Source organism: Phacochoerus africanus, chromosome 3, assembly GCF_016906955.1.
Source record: "Phacochoerus africanus isolate WHEZ1 chromosome 3, ROS_Pafr_v1, whole genome shotgun sequence".
Lineage (NCBI taxonomy): Eukaryota > Metazoa > Chordata > Mammalia > Artiodactyla > Suidae > Phacochoerus > Phacochoerus africanus.
Window position 1 is genome coordinate 148,647,003 of NC_062546.1, and position 23,407 is coordinate 148,670,409.

General features: G+C 37.7%; 1 protein-coding gene across 3 annotated transcripts in view; it reads left to right on the forward strand.

The window, feature by feature from the left end:
* The window catches only part of AGPS (alkylglycerone phosphate synthase), a 141,843-nt gene that overhangs the window by 15,956 nt on the left and 102,480 nt on the right, over positions 1-23,407 (forward strand). For all 3 annotated transcript variants that reach the window (XM_047772953.1, XM_047772954.1, XM_047772955.1), the window contains exon 2: positions 17,629-17,718. In XM_047772953.1, coding sequence (XP_047628909.1) covers positions 17,629-17,718 — 90 coding nt within the window. The remainder of the gene's footprint in view (positions 1-17,628; positions 17,719-23,407) is intronic.

Here is a 23,407-nt window from a genome sequence, read left to right on the forward strand (position 1 = left end):
AAAAAAAAAAGACTGCAGGAGTTCCTTGGTGGCCCAGTGGTTAAGGATTCAGTGTTGTCACTTCTGTGGCTCAGGTTTGATCCATTACCCAGGAACTTCTGCATGCCATGTGTGAGCTCCCAAAAGTAAAAAATAAAGTTTGTGCTTTTTATGGGAGGGAGGGATGGCTTGGGAGTTTGTGATTGGCATATGCACGTTATTGTTATTGTATGTGGAACGGATGGTCCACAGGGACCTGTATATAGCACAGGGAACTCCACTCAATATTCTGAACTAATCTATATAGGAAAAGAATCTGAAAAAGAATGGATATGTGTATATCTATAACTGAATTACTTTGTTGTACATTGGAAATTAACACAGCATTGTAAATCAACTATACTTCAATAAAATTTTTAAAAAATGAGAAAAAAATCTGCCTTTAAAATTTCAGCTAATTTACATGTCTCTTCTGTTTAGCAAGGTCTTTTATTTGCATCACATTTTCTAGTTTCCACACCTTGTGCTGTTCTCTGGAAGACCGTTGCTTGTTTGACACTAGGCTTCAGGATTTATTGTTTCGGGGATCATTTTGTTTTTTTGAGAATTGTGGGGAAGGGGCACTGGATCTGTTTACTTCTTTCCCATAGTTTCTCATATTATGAACAGTAACTGTGAAATCGTACTGTTAAGTATCATGCAATGTTATATTTAGGCAGAGAGGCTTCAGTTCATTTAAATCGGCTGGATACTCTTTTGCCATTTCCTCCCCAGTTTGAAACTTCATCTACCTAAGTTCGTTGGCAGTTTTTTCAGTGTTATCTATGTGCTAAGCGCTGGGGAGGATTAGAACGTAGTTTTTGCTTTGTGGGACTTGAAGGTCTATTAAGGAAGAGTGATGTGTATTCTGTTACTGCAAGGTGCTAAGTCTATAACAGAAGTGTGGGAGGGGAATGGTGACTGGTACAGCAATGGAAGGGCAAATTCCATTTACTACTACTTACTTAAAAGAAACATAGATTCCAAAAGTTAAAATAATATTATTCTATATCAAAGTGTAAAAATTCTTAAGTATGAGCGTGCAAACATTGGTGAGTGCATTTGGATGAGCATAGAATCAGAAGAGGTAGGGTAAGAGAATGTGAGCAATATAATACAGTGTATAAAACTGTATGACAGTTGGTTATAGTAATGATGGGGCCTTCAGCTATCTGGATAGCTTTTAGAAGTCTTATTTTCCTTGTAGCAGAGCATCTTGAAATTCTCTCACAATTACTTTAAGAAGGAAGGATAAATAATTTATTATGTGGTATACATTTCCATTGCAAAAAAAAATAGAAAATGATAGATAATCAAAATGAAGAGACACCCAAACTAAGAGATAACCACTCTAGTATCTTGGCATATTTTAGATATGATGTTTGTGTGTAAAGTCATGCTATAAAAATGTCTTAAAACCATGATTTTTCACTACTTTGTATATATTTTTCCATGTCAAGAAATACTCAATGTGCAATATCATCTTCAGTGACTTTACAAGTATTGTATTATATGTAGATACTACAGATTTAGCCAGTTATCCTATTATATTTAATTGTTCCCAGTTTTTCTCTATGCTAACCTTTTTTTTTTTTTGTCTTTTGTCTTTTTTTTTGTTGTTGTTGTTGTTGTTGCTATTTCTTGGGCCGCTCCCGCGGCATATGGAGGTTCCCAGGCTAGGGGTTGAATCGGAGCTGTAGCCACCGGCCTACGCCAGAGCCACAGCAACGCGGGATCCGAGCCACGTCTGCAACCTACACCACAGCTCACGGCAACGCCTGATCGTTAACCCACTGAGCAAGGGCAGGGACCGAACCCGCAACCTCATGGTTCCTCGTTGGATTCGTTAACCACTGCACCACGATGGGAACTCCCCTATGCTAACCTTTTTATGATTAAATCCTTAAGGATTTTTTTTTTTGTCTTTTTGCTATTTCTTGTGCTGCTCCTGCGGCATATGGAGGTTCCTAGGCTAGGGGTCAAATCGGAGCTGTAGCTGCCGGCCTGTGCCAGAGCCACAGCAACACGGGATCAGAGCTGCATCTGCAACCTACACCACAGCTCACGGCAACACCGGATCGTTAACCCACTGAGCAGGGGCAGGGACCGAACCCGCAACCTCATGGTTCCTCGTTGGATTCGTTAACCACTGCGCCACGCCACGACGGGAATTCCCTTAAGGGTTTTTTTAAGACACTTTTTTTTTTTTTTAGGGTCACACATGTGGCGTATGAAAGTTCCCAGGTTAGGGGTTGAATTGGAGCTGCAGCTGCTGACTTATGCCACAGTCACAGCAACGCCAGATCTGAGCCATGTTTGTGACTTACACCATAGCTCACAGTGAGGCCAGGGATCAAATCCGTGTCCTCATGGATACTCGTCAGGCTCATTACCACGTCCTGAGACACATTTTAAAAAGGGCTGTAATGGGTCAAAGAGCGTTGAAATACATGATTTGTTCATCTTAGTTTGCAGAGGCAGAAATAAAAGACAACTACTTGTTTGGACTTAGTTTTGATCAAGAGTAAAGAATTGGAAATGGTTGGAATCCTAGGAGAAAGACTGGTATTGTATTTGAGCCGATCTCTATCTTATAATTTAAGAAAGCCACTTACTAAAAATTGAGATAAAAGGAAATTATATTTTGGCCTGAGTTGCTAAGAGGAAACCAAAACATGACAAGGGGAAAGATGAGGAAACTGTGCTTAGCCCTGCCTAAGCCTCTGAGGTGATGAGGAGAGAGACCTAAGGCAACTGGCTCAGATATGCCAATTTAAACCACTTATTTGTTATCAGTAAATAACATTTACGCCACACTAATTCATTAGGCTGCTCATACTTATTGTTTGTGCTGATCCTCTATATGAAGGGATACACTTTAAGGATTATAAGTGTCAGCAGTTTTTTTTTTTTCTCTCAACATATTATTTTGAAAAAATTTAAACATATAGCAAAGTTGAATTTTATTTTATTTATTTATTTATTTATTTATTTTGCTGCACTTGTGGCATGCAGAAGTTCCCAGGCCAAGGATCAAACCCACACCATAGCAGCAACCTGAGCCACTTCAGTGATATTGCTCTATCCTTAATCTACTGAGCCACAAGAGAATTCCAAAAGTTGAATTTTATAATAAAAACTTATGTACCAACCACCTAGTTTCTTCCGTTAACATTTTACTATGCTTGCTTGTTACATATCTATTATAGCCATCCTTTTCTCCATCCAATATTAATCTCTTATTTTTGATGCATTTTAAGAAAGTAAGTAGCTTAATTTTTGAAGTAAAATCTTCTGTGTTAGTTTTCACTATTGGGAGAACTTTTAAGTTAAAATTTCTAACTGTTCAATCTCCATTTTTCGTTTTCTTTTCTTTTTTTTTTTTTTTTTTGACTATGCTTGTGGCATGAGGAAGTTCTAGGGATCAAACTTGTGCCACAGCGGTTACCTGTGCCACAGAAGTGACCTGAGCCACAGCAGTGACAGTGCTAGGTCCTTAATCCACTGAACCACCTGGGAACTCCCTACAATTTATTGGGAATTTCTATCTGAATATCTTAGTGTTTTGACATAGTGGTAATCTTTTTTTGAAGTAAAACTTTAAAATCTGTATTTTTGAATTAAAAGATTTTACTTTTTTTGTATTGGTCTTGATTTCCAGATAGCATTTTGTCTGATTAATCTTCACAAAGTATAGTTTTACAACGTAACTAGTAGATTTGCTAGTCCGATTTTTTTTTTTCCCAAGTTCTTACCATCCATCTGCCATTTTTTTTTAAGAAGGTACATTTCTAGTTTGCTGTGCCTGCCTTCAGATTTTATATAAGTGGTACACTTTTTAAAAAAGGAATTCTTGCTTTTTTTTTGGTATGTGTATTAGGACTTTTGGTTATAAGTATTAATTTGAGCTCAGTTAAAGCAGAAGAGAGAAATTTATTATAAAAGTACAGGGACATTAAAGAATACAAGGGCGGAGTTCCCGTTGTGGCTCAGTGGTTAACGGATCCAACCAGGAACCATGAGATTGCAGGTTCGATCCCTGGCCTTGCTCAGTGGGTTAGGGATCCGGTGTTGCCATGAGCTGTGGTGTAGGTCTCAGACACGGCTCGGATCTGGCATTGCTATGGCTATGGCGTAGGCTGGTGGCTACAGCTCCAATTCGACCCCTAGCCTGGGAACCTCCATGTGTCATGGGAGTGACCCAAGAAATGGCAAAAAAACAAAACAAAACAAAACCTAAAAACAACCACAAGGACAGAAATGGAGCTTGAGGTCAGAATGGAATTAGAACTAAGAACCAGAAGTCAACGGGTTTCTTGTTTAGCATCACTTCTTGCTGGTATCTGCTGTGTGTTTCTCTAAGTGGATCAGACTTTTCTGCTTTTCTGTCCAAATGGTAAAATGTGGCCACTCACTTCCTCCAGGATATTCAGCCAGTAGCAGAGAATAATTGAACCTTCTTGTTCCCTACAGCTCTGTGACATGTCTACATTGCTCTAATCAGCTATTGCTCAGAAAGAAGTGTTGGTGGTGATATGTATGTGTGTATTTTTGTCTTTTTTTTAGGACCACATCCACAGCGCATGGAAGTTCCCAGGCTAGGGGCCGAATTGGAGCTGTAGCTGCTAGTCTACACTAGCCACAGCAACTTGGGATCTGAGCTGCATCTGCAACCTGACCACAGCTCACAGCAGTGTTGGATTCTTAACCCATTGAGCGAGGCCAGGGATTGAACCCATATCCTCATGGATCCTAGTAAGATTTGTTACCTCTGGAACTCCTGATGGTGGTGATCTTAGTATAAAGATACCTGCCCAGGCAGCTAACTGAACTGAACTAATTCTGATTATTAGGCTTTGAAAGATATCATATTTAGATCATCTGCTTGTCTTTTCTGGTGATTTCCTTCTCCACAATTTTGCTTTGTCAGTTATCCTATTTATTTTCTTTTTGAGTCATCAGTCTTTTTTCTATAATTTTTTTATTACTCAAATGAATTTATCACATCTGTAGTTATATAATGATCATAACAATCCAATCAGTCTTTTTTCTTTATCCAGATAACTTTTTGAAGTTGTTTTCCGCCTATATCACCAGTCCTTAAGAGCTGACAGTAACCTAATTGGGTTTTTTTTGGTGGGGGGGTGGACCACCCCCGTGGCATGTGGAGGTTCCTAGGCTAGGGGTTTAATTGGAGCTCTAGTTGCTGGCCTCCACCACAGCCACAGCAATGACAGATCCAAGGCACATCTTCTACCTACACCACAGCTCACGCACGGCAACGCTGGATCCTTAACCCAGGGATCAAACCTGTGTCCTCATGGATACTAGTCAGATTCATTTCCCCTGAGCCATGATGGGAACTCCATAATTGTAAAATATTTAGTTGTCCTTTTGACCAATTCCCAATACCTGGTAGATATTCTTATCTCTTTCCTTAGCTTCCATGTTATTGCACTATCCTGGCTTTTTCCTACCCTTCCCACCTTCTGTACCTTTGCTGATTTTTTTTCCTGTCTGCTTCCTAAATTTACAAATTCTTAAGACTAATTTTTAGTCCTTCCTTTTACATTTTCTTCCTTATTAATCTCACCTACTTAGACTGTGTTTGTTTTTACCACTATTGGGGGAACTCTAAGTTAGTATTTAATTTTAAGTTAATATTTCTAACTCTCAGTTACCGCTGTGGCCCAGTGGGTTAAGAATCCAACTGCAGTGGCTTGGGTCTCTGCAGAGGCATGGGTTTGATTCCCCAGCCTGGCACAGTGGGTTAAAGGATCCAGCATTGCTGCAGCTGTCCTGTACATCATAGCTGCAGCTCAGATCAGTCCCTTTCCTGGGAACTTCCATATGCCTTGGGTGTGGCCATGAAATTAAAAAAATAAAAAATATTTCTAATCCTCAATCTCCGTTTTCACGTTTTTAATTATTGGGTGTTTCTATCTGAATGCCTTGCTGCTTTCTCAAACCTAGTATACATGTATAAGGGCATTATTTCACCCTTCAATTCTGATACTGCACTATTTCTGTTTACTTCCATCATTATTTAGGTACTCAAGCCCATTGTCTCAGTCATAATGCCTTGCTGAGCTCTATTCCCTCTAGGGACCTTAACAAGTCTATTGACACATCAAATAAATTGTGTTGGTTATGATTCTCAGGACAGTTTTGTTTTTCTCCCATTGACATCAACCTAAATGAAATCTTAATTGTCTCATATCTAGTCTGGTTTCCCTTTCTTTATTTTCTCTCTTTCAAATGATTCTCCATTCCGTTACCAGACCAATCTTTGTTCAGAGGAAATGTGATTGCTTGCTGCTTGCTGGTGCCATGCTATATTCTCACCCTGCAGAATTGATTGACAGTCTAGTAGAGATATATAGAAGATATGATGTAGTAAATATGATAATCAGTTTATACAGAAGGAGCCGTAAATTCTTCTTGAGGAAGATGGGAATGGCTTTGTAGTAAAAGTGACTTTTGGATTGGTTCTTGATGGAGAAATAGGGGTTCTCTAGAGGGAGAAGGGCATTTCAGACAGGGGACATATAGGAAGTACAAAGACAGGCAGACATAAAAGGGAATGGTGTGTTTAAGGAATTGTGATAACATTTATTTATTTATTTATTTATTTTGTCTTTTTTGCCTTTTCTAGGGCCGCTCCCTCGGCATATGGAGGTTCCCACTGGCCTACACCAGAGCCACAGCAACACCAGATCCAAGCCACGTCTGCAGCCTCCACCACAGCTCATGGCAATGCTGGATCCTTAACCCACTGAGTGAGGCCAGGGATTGAACCTGCAACCTCATGGTTCCTAGTTGGATTTGTTAACCACTAAGCCACGACAGGGAACTCCTGTGATGACATTTAGTATGACTGGAAGAATAGCTGATAAGGAAGGTGAAAATGTAGTTTGGAATCACATTGCAAATGAGATTGTTATGCCATGTTAAAGAATTGAGATTCCATCTACAATGGAGAGTAGCAAAATTTTAAAGCAGATACTGTTTTTACTCTTAGTGACAGGATGAAATTTGGAAAATACTTTTTTTGATACTATTGCTCCCTATTGACTATTGAAGTAATAAAGCTCAGTTCCTTTGACATTCAAAGCTCTCTGCTGTTCTCCATGACTTTTTTGGTGCCCTCCCCCCCCGTGACTTTTGCATATGTTCTGTGCTTCAACCAGTTGGGCTGTTTACTAGGATGGGAAACTCTGCTTGGTTGTTGAGTTTATACCATCTTCTAAAGCAATTAGAAGTTTAGATGCCACCATAGTGAAAGTCTTCTCTTAGCTAGAGATCTTGTAATGCGTTGTTCTTGAGTAGTAGTCAGTAAGTGTATTGAAATTATAGCTTGGTAGTTAAGTGTTGGAGCCAGAAGACCAACATTTAAATCCTATTTGTGTCTTGTACTGTTATGTGACTCTGTGCAAGTTACTGACTCTGAATTATTTTCTCATGATTAAAATAGAGCTAATAACACCTACATCCTGTATTAATGTGAGAAGGAAGTGAGATAATGATTGGAAAACCCTTAGCTTTACAGCATTATGTAATGCTGTTAGTATTGCAATAAATTATACAGGAAGGAGTGATAAGACTCGTTGTGAAGGTGGAAGTGCAGTAAGAAATAGGAAGTCCTCAGTGGAAACCATGGCATTTTAATAGCAAGAACAATTTCTAATAAATACCACCTTGTGTGCTAGAGAGGAAAGGAAGAACCCAAAGAGTAAAGAATAAAGAACATCAGCAATTTCTCGTACTACATGGTAGGCTGCTGGTCAGTATCACGCACATTTTGGTCACCCTGTGACCTCATTTGCATCTCTTCTTGGTTGTTCTCAGGAGTCATGGCCCACTGTGCCTCTACTTGGTATGTGGCTTTGGTGATTATATATATTAGAATTTTAATAAGCATACTCTGCTTATTAAAGACAAGTTATTTGATAAAGCATTGTCTTAATTTTTATGTTTTATAACCCTTTTAACATGTATTAACTAGGAAAATTTCCTTAACAGATGAGCTTTCAGAAATTTGGATCTGAAAATATTGTCTCTGTTACAACTCTCATTCCCCCTTCCAGGATAATCCTTTGAACAGTTTTGGTATAGACCTGTCCACCTCCTCTGTCATGTAATCAAACTCCATTTCATATTAGCCCCTTCCCCTGTCTTCCACATGGTGAGTGCCCTAACTTTGTCTTCTTGTTGACCTGTTTCATTGCAAAACTCTATTCGGATCAGTCTTCTCCTATGGTGCAGTGGGTTTCAAGTTTTTCCTTTTTTTCCTCTTTCCTTTAATTTCGGTCCCTTTTGATTTTGATAAGGTTTGAGCGCGAGCAACTTGCTGTTTAAATAATTTAGGTTATTATTGACTGTATTCTCTAATCTGTACATTTCATACTATAACTAGTTTATTTTGTAACTAGAAGTTTATACCTCTTAGTCTCTCACCTGTTTCTCTCATCTCCTCATATTCTCCCCCTAACAACCAACCAGCTGTTTGTTCTCTGTACCTATGACTCTGTAGCTATGACTTCATTTTTTTTTTTTTTAGATTCTCACATATAAATGAAATCATACAGTATTTGTCTTTCTCTGTCTGACTTAGTATTATACTTTCTAGGTCTATCCATGTTGTTGCAAATGGCAAGATTCCGTTCTTTTTTACAACTGAGGAATATTCCATTACATGTGTGTCAGTCACATCTTTATGCATTCATCTATGATGAGCACTTACGTTGCTTCCAGATCTTGGCTATTGTAAATTATCATGCAATGAACATAGGGGTCCATATCTCTTTTCAAATTAGTGTTTTCATTTTATTTGGGTAAATACCCAGGAGTTGAATTGCCGGGTCATATGGTAGTTTTATTTTTAATTTTTTGAGGAACCTCCATACTGTTATCCATAGGTGCTGCACCAGTTTATATTTCCACCAACACTGCACGAGGGTTCCCTTTTCTCCACATCAGGACTCTGCTTTTAAAATGAATACCCAAGGTGATATTTATACTCCCAAGAAGTGAGAACCTATGTTGTTTGATTGGGTCCGGATTTTAATATTTCCTTTTCTCTCCTCACAAACTTTTTTTTTTCCTGTGGGTTTGCCAGAAGCAAAGATAACAATTCCAACTACCTGTCATTTAAAGTAAGGAGTGGCTTCTGCTAGTTATTATTAGGGGAAAAAAAAAACCAAACACTTGTTACAGCAAGTATACCATGTACATAGCAAGCAGATATGGATTCCAGTCTTGGCCTTTTTTAGGATCTTAGGGTATTGAATTGTGCCCTGCAGTACAGCTAAGAAAGGGAACTCAGAGGATTGGTTTTAGTGGTAAAATGACACACAGATTATCTAGATATGTTCATATTCTCTTTGTTGTTCAGTTTCATAGTCTTTTGCACAAATGAAAGGCTGTACCAGAAATAGCCTTTGATCGCTTTCAGATTGGTAAGTGTAATAAGCTTGTGATAAAGTTCCTCTTCCAATTACTAGCAACCAGGAGAGAGCAATGAAAGTGAAGTGACATTTTCCCAGTTGGTTGTAGAGAAAGTCTGGAATTGATCACCTAAATTGCCACATTGATTAGATTACATGTGGACAGTGAAGGGAACAAATTATGAAATGTAAAGTATAGTCCAGGGAGCACACATGGTCAAGGAAAGTACATATGCTTGTTCCTTATCTTTTGCTAAGACAATAAAGACAACTCCCTTATACTGATTTGGGCTATTTCCTCGTTACATTTATGTAACACATGAGGGCGAACAATAGAGTGATTGTGCCTTTTCAGGCTTTCAGAATGGCAGATACCAAGTTTTTGCACGTGTGTGCATGCGTACACACCTACCCTAGCACAAAATATTTGGAATATATACGACTACAAGTTTGAATGACTACTCTTCTGTATTTCCATTTTCAAAGAGATTATTCAAACAATAATGAATTTCCAATTGGTAGAATTTGGTAAGACAAGTTTGAGGGTAAGGGAGCCTGCAATGAGTATTGAGTACCAGATTTTTCTGCCAAGGGGTAAGCCTGGCCTTGCTTTGTTTACCCCAGTCCTCCCTTCTTTCCCCAATTCTTTGTGCCTCTGTCTGTAAGATTCCCCCCCGCCACATACCTGTATATTCCTTTTTCTTAAATCATTAATTTATAGTGAGTATAATAGGGATTGGACCTCGGGGACACAATTTTTGACCCTTGATTTCAGGTTTTAGTTTTTTTTTTTTTTGGTCTTTTTGCCATTTTCTTGGGCCACTCTCGCGGCATATGGAGGTTCCCAGGCTAGGGGTTGAATCGGGGCTGTAGCCACCAGCCTACGCCAGAGCCACAGCAGCGCTGGATCTGAGCCGCGTCTGCAACCTACACCACAGCTCACGGCAACGCCAGATCGTTAACCCACTGAGCAAGGCCAGGGATCGAACCCGCAACCTCATGGTTCCTAGTTGGGTTCGTTAACCACTGCGCCACGAAGGGAACTCCCGTGGTTTTAAAAAGTTTCTTTGATGTACCAGATTCTTGGAAACCATAAAGAGTTGACTGTAGGAAGTTAAATATGTATTTGATTTGCTGTGTGTTTGAAGCTGACTCATTTGTCATGGAATTATGTAATGTGAAAAAAACCCAACAACTTGTAGAGATTGCTAAGAAACCCAACTATGAGGTTTTATAACAAACTATCATGGAATTTCTATACATATGTGAAATAATATTTTCTTGGAACATGGAGAAACTTCATTGAGACTCAAGGACTGAGCTGCATATTTGCTTTAGGGCTCAGAGTTGTGGTAAGATGTTTTTGGATCATGGCATTTGCCTATGAATGAGTATGAGGCCTTTTTATTATTATTTTCTCAGTCTCTGATTTTTAATCCCATTTGCCCCCATCCATGGGCACCCATGAATGTTCGTGTATGTGTATACACACACACACACACACACACACACACACACGTGTAGTTTATAAAATATGCAATATCGTTTAGCATATTTTTAATTTGCTTAAATGGTATTATGTTATAGATCATACTGTTTCTCCTTTTGTGTTTGCCATTGTTTAAAAAAATCTCTCTATATATGTATGCGTATGTATATACATTTATTTACGTACATACACACCCCTAGCTCACTGCTTCTGATTGCTGCATGGTATTTCATGGAATTTATTTACCACTCATCCATTACTCTAGTCATGTGTCCAGCTACTCTTACAAATAATGTTCCAGAGAATATATCACATGTTTCCTTATGGAACTGTATGTGAGCTCCTACTGAGCATATACCTGGGAGTTGTATAGTTGGCTGTTAGACATGGCATAACCTATGAAAAATTAGCACACTATTGCTCTGTGGAGTGGTTTACCAGTAATGCTTGTTGGTTTCTCTTTTCCAAGTTCTTACTACACCTTTCTGTGTCTAAAATCTTGTATTTAATCCATTTTACACTATCACATTGGATAAAATTAGACTTATTGTTCGGAAAGGCCAAATTTTTATTATGGCAACCAGAGTTTTAATTTAGGGGGGATATTGAGGGAAGATTGAAATTCATGGTGAAGTTCAAACTGTTGCATGATAATGTCTAGGTTTTGAAAGGAGAAGCTCACTATTATCTTGTTGGGGAGAAGTGTTAAGTTGACCTGTCCAGAAGCCTGATCTTGTTAGGGTCCCAGAATCAGTCATATTAGATAGTTTGACTTGTAACTACCTTCACTAGTGACCAAAGCCAGAGTGCCAATAGACTAATTCATGATGAAAAAAACAAAACTGTCAAGCCTCTTAACCATTTCAGTTGGCTAGTTTTCCTCTGTAGGAAATATAGTTGGAAGAGGGAGTTTGGTGAGTTTTAAAACAGGGCAAGAGGAAATATTTTAAGATTCATATGTTCGTTGGTGTCAAGCTTTCAAATCCTGATGGCATTTATCTAAGTTAAATGTTTTAATGGTCTTAGAACTGTGAGATTTGTAGTAGTTTAAGTGGTGATGATCTATCCATGTCTTCTATTTGAGTTTTCTATTCTTTTTTTGTAAAGGGGCTTTCTTTTATAGTATGCATAAATTATTATGCTTATAACTAAGCTACTTAGATTAACAACTTTTTGAAATGAATTAATTCTACTGTTAGATCAAGAAACTAAGCATTGGGAGTTCCCGTCATGGCACAGTGGTTAACAAATCCGAATAGGAACCATGAGGTTGCGGGTTCGATCCCTGGCCTTGCTCAGTGGGTGAAGGATCCGGCATTCCCGTGAGCTGTGGTGTAGGTCGCAGACGTGGCTTGGATCTGGTGTTGCTGTGGCTCTGACGTAAGTCAGTGGCTATGGCTCCAATTAGACCCCTAGCCTGGGAATCTCCATAACCGGGCGAGCGGCCCTAGAAAAGGTAAAAAGACAAAAAAAAAAAAAAAAGACAGTAAGCATTGTAAATAGCGGTATAGGAGTTTTGCCATTAAGTCTTTAGAAATAACTTTAAATGTACTTTAAAGCATATATGTTTTAAATTAAATTTAGAATTGAACAGTATTCTGCAGATTTCGTCCCTCATTGGGCCTTTGCATTTCTAATGGGAACTCAGCTTCGAGTTCCTAGTTTTTTTTTAAATAAAAGAAGCTAGTAGGAATATATTTTATTTATAGGAATTTTTTGTAGCATGTCTTTTCAAGGAAATATTTATTTTATTTATCAAATCTTGGTATCTTTCTCATCTTTTTGTTGTTCTTGTTCACACCCTTGGCATGCTGAAGTTCCCAGGACAGGGATTAAACAGCAGTGACCTCAGCCACAAGTAATGATAACTGCTGGATCCCCAACCTGCTGAGCCACCAAGGAACTCCCTTTCTCATCACTTTTATTTTTTACTTCACTTTCATGATTTTCTTTGGATTATTTGGATCTTAAAGCATTAAGCACATAACCAGATAGTAAGGATTTTAATCAGCATCAAAAATACCCTTGAAAGATTTAAAAAAATTTTTTAACTTCTGCATATGTATGGAATTAATTTGAATTTAACTGATACCGAGCTTGGTTAATTAGAAATCAGCATTGGAGCTTAGGTTTCATACTTTAGTTTTTATTTTTCAAAAGCTCTGAAATCATATGATCTTTTTCTCATTGTTTAAAATAGGAAAATATAGATAAAAATTTGGTTTTCATCTGAACTGAGTAGTGATGTATCTTTTGTTAGAATTTTGATTATTGGGATTGTTTTGGAAAAAGATCCTTTTTTTAAGTTATCCGTTAGCTGAAGTTTTTTTTAAATTGCTAACCCAAATAAAAATAGCTCAAAGCAAATTTTTCTTTATTTTCTAATGAAAAATATGATTAGAAATAGTAATCAAAGGAAGTATACATTTATATCAGGATGCTTGCAGCTTATCACTTTTAGAGGATATTAATCTAATAATAGAATAATATTTGTAATTTGTACAGACTTAAAAGTGAAATTTTCCTATTTTAAGAATAGAATAACTCCATGATTTTCATAAAAATAATGCTAAATCTAAAATTTCTGTTAAAAATTGTTCAAACAACAGCACTATGAAATATACTACTGAGTATGTATATCATAGGAGAATACTGCCACCTTGTGTGTATGTGATGCTATTTTATGTCTTTCTCTTTTTTTTTGGTTATGCCAGATATACGTTTTTTCACTATTTGGTACTGTGGCCAGATGTATAAATGTGTAAAACATTGGAGTTTTTTGGGGTGTGTGTGTGTGTGTGTGTGTGTGTGTGTGTGGTAAAATCAATCCAGTTTTTTTTTTTTTTTTTTACTTGATTGGAGGGGTGGTCATGTGTTTTGTTCTAAGAATTGAAAAATCTGAGAGATCAGTCTGGTTAATTGAACTGTATGGTTAGTTGAGAATTGAATTATTTGAATCTTAAGTGCTTGTGGGATCCTTATTCTGAGTAGCACAATTAAATTCATAGTCTTACAGATAAAGGGAATACAAATCATTGTGCTTCCTGACATAACCAAATTCCTTGATTTTTAAATATTTTCCTTTCCGTCACTTCTGGAAGAATGACTATAATAATAACACGTAATAGTGCTTAGAAAAATAGTAATGTGATGAAGAAAAGGTTCCTTTAAATCATTTTGGTTACCTAAGAGCATGACATAGTGAGTTTCAAATATTCCTCTCTAAAGAGTAAGAATGACAAGACTGGGAGATCGTTTTCTGATACAACTAGGTTAGCACTTCTCTGGGTACAAGTTTCTTCATCTGAAAAATGAGCAATTGAACTGAATGGCTTCTGAGAACCTCTGTAGCTTTAGAATTCTATGACCATGTAAAGTTTTACTCTAATTTTTGAAATGTTAGTACTATGATGCCCCTTAGTGTACTCATTACATTCTTCTATATAAGAAGTTAAAGTTTAATATAATCACATAATTGTGTTTAACAGTCATAGAAAATGTTAGTAATTTGAGGGGATACGTGTATATAAAAGTTTAAAACCAGAAGCCTAGGAAATTTGCCTACTATTTATTTAACATATGGGGTACTTTGAAAGTCTTGGGAGTTTGCATTGTGGGTAACGAACCTGACTAGTATCCATGAGAATGTGGCTTTGATCCCTAGCCCCTAGCAGTGGGTTAAGGATCTGGCATTGACCTGAGCTGCAGTATAGGTCACAGACGTGGCTTGGATCCCACGGATCCCATGTTGCTGTGGCTGTGGTGTAGGCCGGCAGCTGCAGCTTGGATTAGATTGCTAGCCTCAGCCCTAAAAAACAAAAACAGCAAAAAACAAAAAAAAGAAAATGTCAGAAGATTCATTTGGGGGTAACTTAGATTTTTACTATACACTATTTAAGCAACATTGCATTTTTTTTTTTTTGAGATACAAATGTGTTACAAATGCCTGCATTTCAACTTCTGGAAAGCCTCTAATAGTTGGTATTAATATGGCAAGGCCCATATTTTAGGCAGAATTTTGAAGTTCTTTGTTACCCAACTCAACAATTTAAGTTCAAGAGTCTTAAGTTTATAAATCTCTTTGTTTTTCAGCATACTGCAACTGGAATGTGATTATTAGAAGAAAACATTGAGCAATGTTTTAAAGCAGGCTCATCTACAGTTCCAATTCTCTGGATTTGATACTGTTTAAGATGTTTTACAGTTTGTTTTTGTATAGGGACTATAGTATTTATTGATAACAAACTAATTTTTTTTTTTGGTGGGGCCTAAAGCAAGTGGAAGTTCCCAGGCTGAGGTTGAACCCGAGCCACTGCAGTAACAACACTGGATCCTTAACCTGCTGAGCTACTGGGGAACTCTGAAAACTAATTTTAAAGAGAGCATTTCTAGTTTCTTTTTTCTTAATTTTATGTATACATGGGGATTTCATTACACAGTTAATGACTGTATTTGGTTCATTGTTTTAGTGTTCTCCTTGTTTGAAAAGTCTTTGAACTGGAAGGGAATTATGATTGTAATAAAAGGTTTGCTTGTCAGTTGTCATTTTCTTCCTTGAGAATTATGGAGAATTAGAATACTTCTCAGTGAGTACATCTTTGTTTCTTTTGGCTTTTTTTTTTTTTAATTGAAGTAAGGAGTTCCCTTTGTGGCACAGTGGAAACAAATCCAGCTAGTATCCATGAGGATGCGGGTTCAATCCCTAGTCTCACTCAGTTGGGCTAAGGGTCCGGTGTTGCTGTGAGCTGTGGTGTAGGTCATAGATGCAGCTTGGATCCTATGTTGTGGTGGCTGTGGCACAGGCTGGCAGCTATAGCTCTGATTCGACCCCTAGCCTGGGAATTACCTATGCTGCAGTGCGGCCCTAAAAAACAACAACAAAAAAAATTGAAATAAAATTGACATATAACAGTACTTTCAGGTGTGTAGCGTAATGACTTGATATTTATATATATTGTGAATTGATCACCGTAATAAGGTTAGTTAACAATCATCACCACACAGTTACAGATTTTTTTCTTGGGATGTATTTTGAAATTTTAATGCAGCAAATAACTTTATCCATAGAGAAAAGTTTTCTTCAACTATTTTCATCATAAACTACATTATTGGATTTACAGTAGGTTTCAATAGTCCAAATATACTAGAGCACTATGCTAAAATACATAATAAATGCTAACACAGTACTTCAGTGTGGTTGCTTATTGTGTGCTGCATGGGTCTAGACCTATCTGATTCTTTCATAATGTGTAAAATTGAATGAGTGAGTCATTGATTTTCATGGAAATGATTTTTAAAACTAAGTACTGGCATTTTGGAAATTGAAAATAACATTGTTTTGGAACACTGAAAACTGGTATGGTCATTAACTATTAATGTTAATGGGTAGGTCAAGATAGATGTTGATATTTACATGGAAGTTGAAGGATTTAGAATGTTTGTAAATCCAGCATTCAGATTTTTTTTATTTTTGGCTGCGCCCATGGCATGTAAAAGTTCTCAGGCAGGGATTGGACCTGCGCTGCAGTTGCAGTCTGCATCACAACTGCATAAAACCCTGGATCCTTAACCCATTGCGTCACAAGGGAACTTCCCAGTGTTCAGTTTTGTTTTTGTTTTTTTCCTTTGTCTTTTTAGGGCTGCACCCACGGCATATGGAGGTTCCCAGGTTAGGGGTTGAATCAGAGCTGTACCCACTGGCCTATACCACAGCCACAGTAATGCAGGATCCAAGCTGCATCTGCAACCTACACCACAGCTCACAGCAATGCTGGATCTTTAACCCACTGAGCAAGGCCAGGGATTGAACCTGTGTCCTCTTTGATGCTAGTCAGATTTGTTTCCCCTGATCCATGATAGGAACTCCAAATTTTTAATCTACTTTATTAAAAATGTCTACTAGTAGTATTGTCACTGCTAGTGAACCTACTTTGTAAATTGGTCTTTTTCATCATAGCAGAAGATTAATAATTGTGATTTTTCTAACATTTGCAAAAATTTGTTCCTATTCAAATGAATTTTATTTTACTTGCAGACTTTTTTATTTTTTTATTTTAGTTGTTGTTGTTGTTGCTATTTCTTGGGCCGCTCCCGCAGCATATGGAGGTTCCCAGGCTAGGGGTTGAATCGGAGCTGTAGCCACCGGCCTACGCCAGAGCCACAGCAACGCGGGATCCGAGCCGAGTCTGCAACCTACACCACAGCTCACGGCAATGCCGGATCCTTAACCCACTGAGCAAGGGCAGGGACCGAACCCGCAACCTCACGGTTCCTAGTCGGATTTGTTAACCACTGCGCCACGATGGGAACTCCCTACTTGCAAACTTTTTAGGCTATCCTATAATGTAAACTCAATAACATGTATGAAATTAAGCATATTTCTAATCTAAGAATATTTTTCTCCTTTGTTCTTCTTTTGCCCTTTTTCTTTTCAATGCATTAAATTTAGTGGTTAGCGCCCTTTGTGAAGCAGGTGCTGCTCAACAGAGTGATCCTATATTTAGAAGTATTAATACATAGACATTTTGGTATATATTCATTTTATTTAAAGCAACATAATATTAGTAGAATAAGTTTTTCTTTTAAATGTGAAAGTTAATAACTGTCATTGATACTATGTTTAGTTTTAAGAAGTTTAGTATAGATCTCATTAATATATATTTTTCTGCTTACTAGGCAAGAAGTTATGAAATGGAATGGATGGGGATATAATGATTCCAAGTTCTTCTTCAATAAGAAAGGACAAGTTGAGTTTACTGGGAAAAGGTAACTGGTTTATTCTTTACTTCTTTTCTTTATATGAAAAAATTTAAACATAAATAACAAATATAACATGTTAAACAATAGACATACATTGAAATAGAGAGGAGAGTGTAATTTCTTCCCTTTTGGTTGAAAAGTTGTCAACATTTTACCATAACTGCTTTTCTTTTCCTGTGGTATATCAAATTCTGACATTGTCATGTCAGTTGTAGGTATGTAAATGTAAGTTTGTATCTCTTAAAAAAAGTAAAGACCTGGTATAATGAAGAATACAATACTTTTATCATACATCCCCAAATAACAGAAATTTTATAATATCTGATTATCTAGTTCACATTCACATTTCTCAAATTGTCTCAAAAATGTCATTTTATAGGTAGTTTTTTGAATTAGGATCCTATAATATCTACAGTTAGCCCACCATACAATCCTCATGCCATTGGCTTGTTCGAGTAACTCCCTGTTTAAGACTGAGAACTTGATTTGCATTGGGCTATTAGGAAGGTGAACATTATGGAAGGGCTGTGTGAATATAAATACTATTTTTTATTTTATTTTTTTTTGTCTTTTCTAGGGTCGTACCCACAGCATATGGAGGTTCCAAGGCTAGGGGTCTGATCAGAGCTATAGCTGCTGGCCTACGCCAGAGCCATAGGAACACGGGATCCGAGTTAAGTCTGCCACCCACACCACAGCTCACAGCAACACTGGATCCCCTAACTGAGCGAGGCCAGGGATCGAACCCGAAACCTCATGGTTCCTAGTCAGATTCGTTAATCATTGAGCCATGACAGGAACTCCTAAATACTATTTTAAAAATTTGTTTTCTGAGACATATTAGGGGAGAAATGATGAAGAAAGACCAGTTATTTGTGTGATAACGTTAACATTCAGGAATGTTTTTGATAATGTGCTGATTAGATTCTATAGAAGATTTGTCTTGTTACTGTTCCAGATGCAGACAGAATTATTATTATTATTTTTTATTTTATTATTTTTTCATAGTTATTTCTGCAATACACATTTTTTTTCTACTGTTCAGCATGGTGACCCAGTTACACATACATGTACACATTCTATTTTCTCATGTTATCATGCTCCATCATAAGTGACTGGACATAGTTCCCAGTGCTACACAGCAAGATCTCATTGCTAATCCATTCCAGAGGCAATAGTTTGTATCTATTAACCCCAAGCTCCCCAACCACTCTCCTCCCTTCCCCTTCTTCTTGGCAACCACAAGTCTATTCTGCAAGTCCATGATTTTCTTTTCTGTGGAAAGGTTCATTTGTGCCTTATATTAGATTCCAGATGTAAGTGATATCATATGGTATTTGTCTTTCTCTTCCTGACTTACTTCATTCAGTGTACGAGTCTCTAGTTCCATCCATGTTGCTGCAAATGGCATTATTTCATTCTTTTTTGGCTGAGTAATATTCCATTGTGTATATATACCACATCTTCCTAATCCAGTCCTCTGTCGATGGACATCTGGGTTGTTTCTATGTCTTGGCTATTGTGAATAGAGCTGCAATGAACTTGCGGGTGCATGTGTCTTTTTTAAGGAAAGTTTTGTCTGGATATATGCCCAAGAGTGCAATTGCTGGGTCATAAGGTAGTTCTATGTATAGATTTCTGAGGTATCTCCATACTGATCTCCATAGTGGTTGTACCAGCTTACATTGCCACCAATAGTGCAGGAGGGTTCCCTTTTCTCCCCACCCTCTCCAGCATTTGTTGTTTGTGGACTTACTAATGATGGCCATTCTGACTAGTGTGAGGTGGTATCTCGTGGTACTTTTGATTTGCATTTCTCTAATAACCAGTGATTTTGATCATTTTTCCATGTGCTTGTTGGCCACCTATACATCTTCCGTGGAAAAATGTCTATTCATGTCTTTTGCTTATTTTTCAATTGGATTGTTGGCTTTTTTGCTGTTGAGTTGTATAAGTTGTATAAGTTCTAGAGATTAAGCCCTTGTCAGTTGCATCATTCGAACTATTTTCTCCCATTTTGTAACTTGTCTTTTTGTTTTCTTTTTGGTTTCCTCTGCTGTGCAAAAGCTTTTCAGTTTGATTAGGTCCCACTGGTTTATTTTTGCTTTCATTTCTGTTGCTTTGGTAGACTGACCTGGGAAAACATTCATAAGGTTGATGTCAGAGAATATTTTGCCTATGTTCTCTTCTAGGCGTTTGATGGTATCTTGTCTTATATTTAAGTTTTTAAGCCATTTTGAGTTTATTTTTGTGTATGGTGTGAGGGTGTGTTCTAGTTTCTTAGCTTTGCATGCAGCTGTCCAGGTTTCTCCGCAATGCTTGCTGAAAAGACTGTCTTTTTCCCACTTTATGTTCTTGCCTCCTTTGTTAAAGATTAATTGACCATAGGTGTCTGGGTTTATTTCTGGGTTCTCTATTCTGTTCCATTGGTCTATATGTCTGTTTAGGTACCAGTACCACACTGTCTTGATTGTGGCTTTGTAATAGTGCCTGAAGTCTGGGAGAGTTATGCCTCCTGCTTGGTTTTTGTTCTTCAGAATTGCTTTGGCAGTTGTGGATCCAGATGCAGACAGAATTATAAAATGAGTTTTTACTTTAAGAATACTGACCCTGTAGAAGCTGGTATTTTGGGTTTGTCTATTGAATATTTATATAACTTGAAAGGACAGCAAGTATAAATACACAACATTTGAATGATGACTCTAAAAAGAAACTAAAAATTGAGATTAGGTAAAAAATTGGATTAGCTATTTCATAAATATGTTCCAGTATTGCACTTTGACTTAATATCTATTAGGCACTAATATACTTATTTTTATTTTTATTTTTTTTATTTTTTGAGATTTTACTTTTTTTTTTACAGAATAAAATACATGTATTTAAACACAATTACATTCACACAGATTATTATATCATGGATCTTAAGAAAGAGATTAAGTGACACCTTCTGGAGAAGTGGAATGGAAAATATGCTGAGACAAATAGGAAATTTATTCTATACTTTATCCCATTTTGTATGGCTTTCATCTTTACTATTTAGTATTATCTATTACATTTCAATTTTTCTTTAAAAATTAGCATTATATTAAAATTGTGTGTATTATGCAACTAAAATTTATAAAGAAGAAAGCCTTATATACCATTAAATATTTTATATAGCATAGTAAAAAGAATAACTTAACTGGTAAGAATAACAAAAATAATACACCCTCTGAAAATAAGTAAAATGTAAAATGCATAACTTGGTTAAAAAACAGTGTAACTATATAAATATGTCCTCACAATTTGTTACATCTTATTGATTCTTCAATATAGGCATTACACCATTCTAGGTGATGTGATAAGACATTATAGAACTTACATTGTACCATGGAGAGAAATGGTTAATAATACAATTGTAGAACTGTATTATTTAATTGTACAGTGGCATTATTTAATCATAATTATCATAAATTCTTTGATGGAGAGGAAATCAGAATCAGATGTAAGAAGACTTCAGCATTCCAAGAATGATGTCAAATGACCCCCTTCATGGTGGATTATGCACTTATTTACTATGAGATATATTTCGTCTCCAGAGATTCCTTTTTTGTGTATCAATTGTAGATTTTTGGTTTGCAGTTATTCTGAAGTTTTGCTGTAAGAGTCTATATGTATATGAGATTGTTTTAAGTTGTTGTTCTCTTAATTGCAAGTGCATCTCCAGTGTCCTGCATTTGTACCCACCTCTTCTCATGATTTCTGATTTTGGTGGTATAATTGTGCATGAATGATTTCGTATCTTTACTGTATATATACCTTTACTGGTGAGCCTTGTCATTTGTGGTATTTTTGTTTCTGATTGCGTCCTTTTCTTTTCTGCCTAGAGAAGTTCCTTTAGATTTGTTGTGAGGCTGGTTTAGTGTTGCTGAATTCTCTCAGCTTTTGCTTATCTTTGAAGGTTTTGATTTCTCCTTCAAATCTGAATGAGAGCTTTGCTGGGTAGAGTAATCTTGGTTGGAGGTTTTTTTCCTTTCATCACATTAAGTATATCATGCCATTCCCTTCTGGCCTGCAGAGTTTCTGCTGAAAAATCTGCTGATAACCTTATTGGGGTTCCCTTGTATGTTACTTGTTTCTTTTCCCTAGTTGCTTTCAGGGTTTTCTCTTTGTCTTTAATTTTGGTCAGTTTGATTTATATGTGTCTCAGTGTATTCCTCCTTGGGTTTATTTTACATGGTACTCGTTGTGCTTCCTGGATTTGAGTGAGTGGTTCCTTTCCTATGTTAGGGAAGTTTTCAGCTATTATTTCTTGGAATATTTTTTTCTGTCCACTTATCTCTTCTCTTTCTGGCACCCCTATAATACGGATGTTGGTGCATTTCACGTTGTCCCAGAGATCTCTGGGACTCTCTTCGTTTTCCATCTTTTTTCTCTTTTCTGTTCTGCATTCGTAATTTCCACTAATCTGTCCTCCACCTCGCTTATTCATTCTTCTGCCTCCTGTATTCTGCTGTTAGCTGCTTCTAGTGAATATTTTATTTCAGTTATTGTATTTTGCATCTCTTCTTATTTAAGTTTTCTATCTTTGGTCAGTGTTTCCTGTAAGTTATCCATCTTTGCCTCCAGTTTATTTCCAATATCTTGCATCATCTTCAGCATCAGCAATCTAAAGTCTTTTTCCTGGAGGCTGAGAATCTCCTCATTGCTTAGCTGATTTTCTGGGGTTTTTCCTTTCTCCCTCATCTGAGTTATAGTTCTCTGTCTTTTCATTTTTATAGGTTTTTGGTGTGGTGACCTTTTTACAGATACTAGAGTTGTAGCCTCTCTTCCTTCTGGTGTCTGCCCCCCTTGTGGCTGAAGTCAGTATGGGGGCTTGCTGTAGGCTTCCTGATGGGAGGGGCTGATGCCTGCCCACTGGTAGGTGGAGCTGATTCTAATCCCTCTGGTGGGTGGGGCTTAGTCTCTGGATGGGATTAGAGGCAGCTGTGTGCCTGAGGGGTCTTTAGGCAGCCTGTTTCCTGAGGGGTGGGGCTGTGATCCCACCTGGATTGTTGTTTGTCCTGGGGCTTCTCAGGGCTGACTGACAGGTGAGGCCAGATTTCCCCAAAATGGCCACCTCCAGAGAAAGGCATGCTGCTGAATATTCCCAAGGTCTTTGCTTCCAATGTCCCTCCCTCACAACAAGCCACATTCACCCCTGTTTTCCCAGGATGTCCTCCCAGCACTGCAGTCAGGTTTGACCCAGATTCCTATGGAGACCTCGCTCTGCCCTGGGACCCAGTGCACGTGAAAGTCCGTGTGCGCCTTTTAAGAATGGGGTCTCTGTTTCCCAAGTCCTGTGGAGCTCCTGCGCACAAGGCCCATTGGCCTTCCATGCCAGATGCTCCAGGGGCTCTTTCTCCCAGTGCCAGATCCCCGCATGTGAGGGTTTGATGTGGGGCTCAGAACTCTCACTCCTGTAGGTGAGTCTCTGTGAACCAGTTATTTTTCAGTCTGTGGAGCTTCCCACCTGGGAGGTATGGGGTTGTTTATATCGTGAAATTGCCCCTCCTACCTCTTGATGTGGCCTCCTCTTTTTCTTCTGGAGTAGGGTATCTTTTTTAAGGTTTCCAGTCCATTTGGGTGGAGATTGCTCAGCCTTTAGTTGTGAATTTTGTTGTTTTTAGGAGAGAAGTTGAGCTCCAGTCCTTCTATTCCTCCACCTTAATCCTCC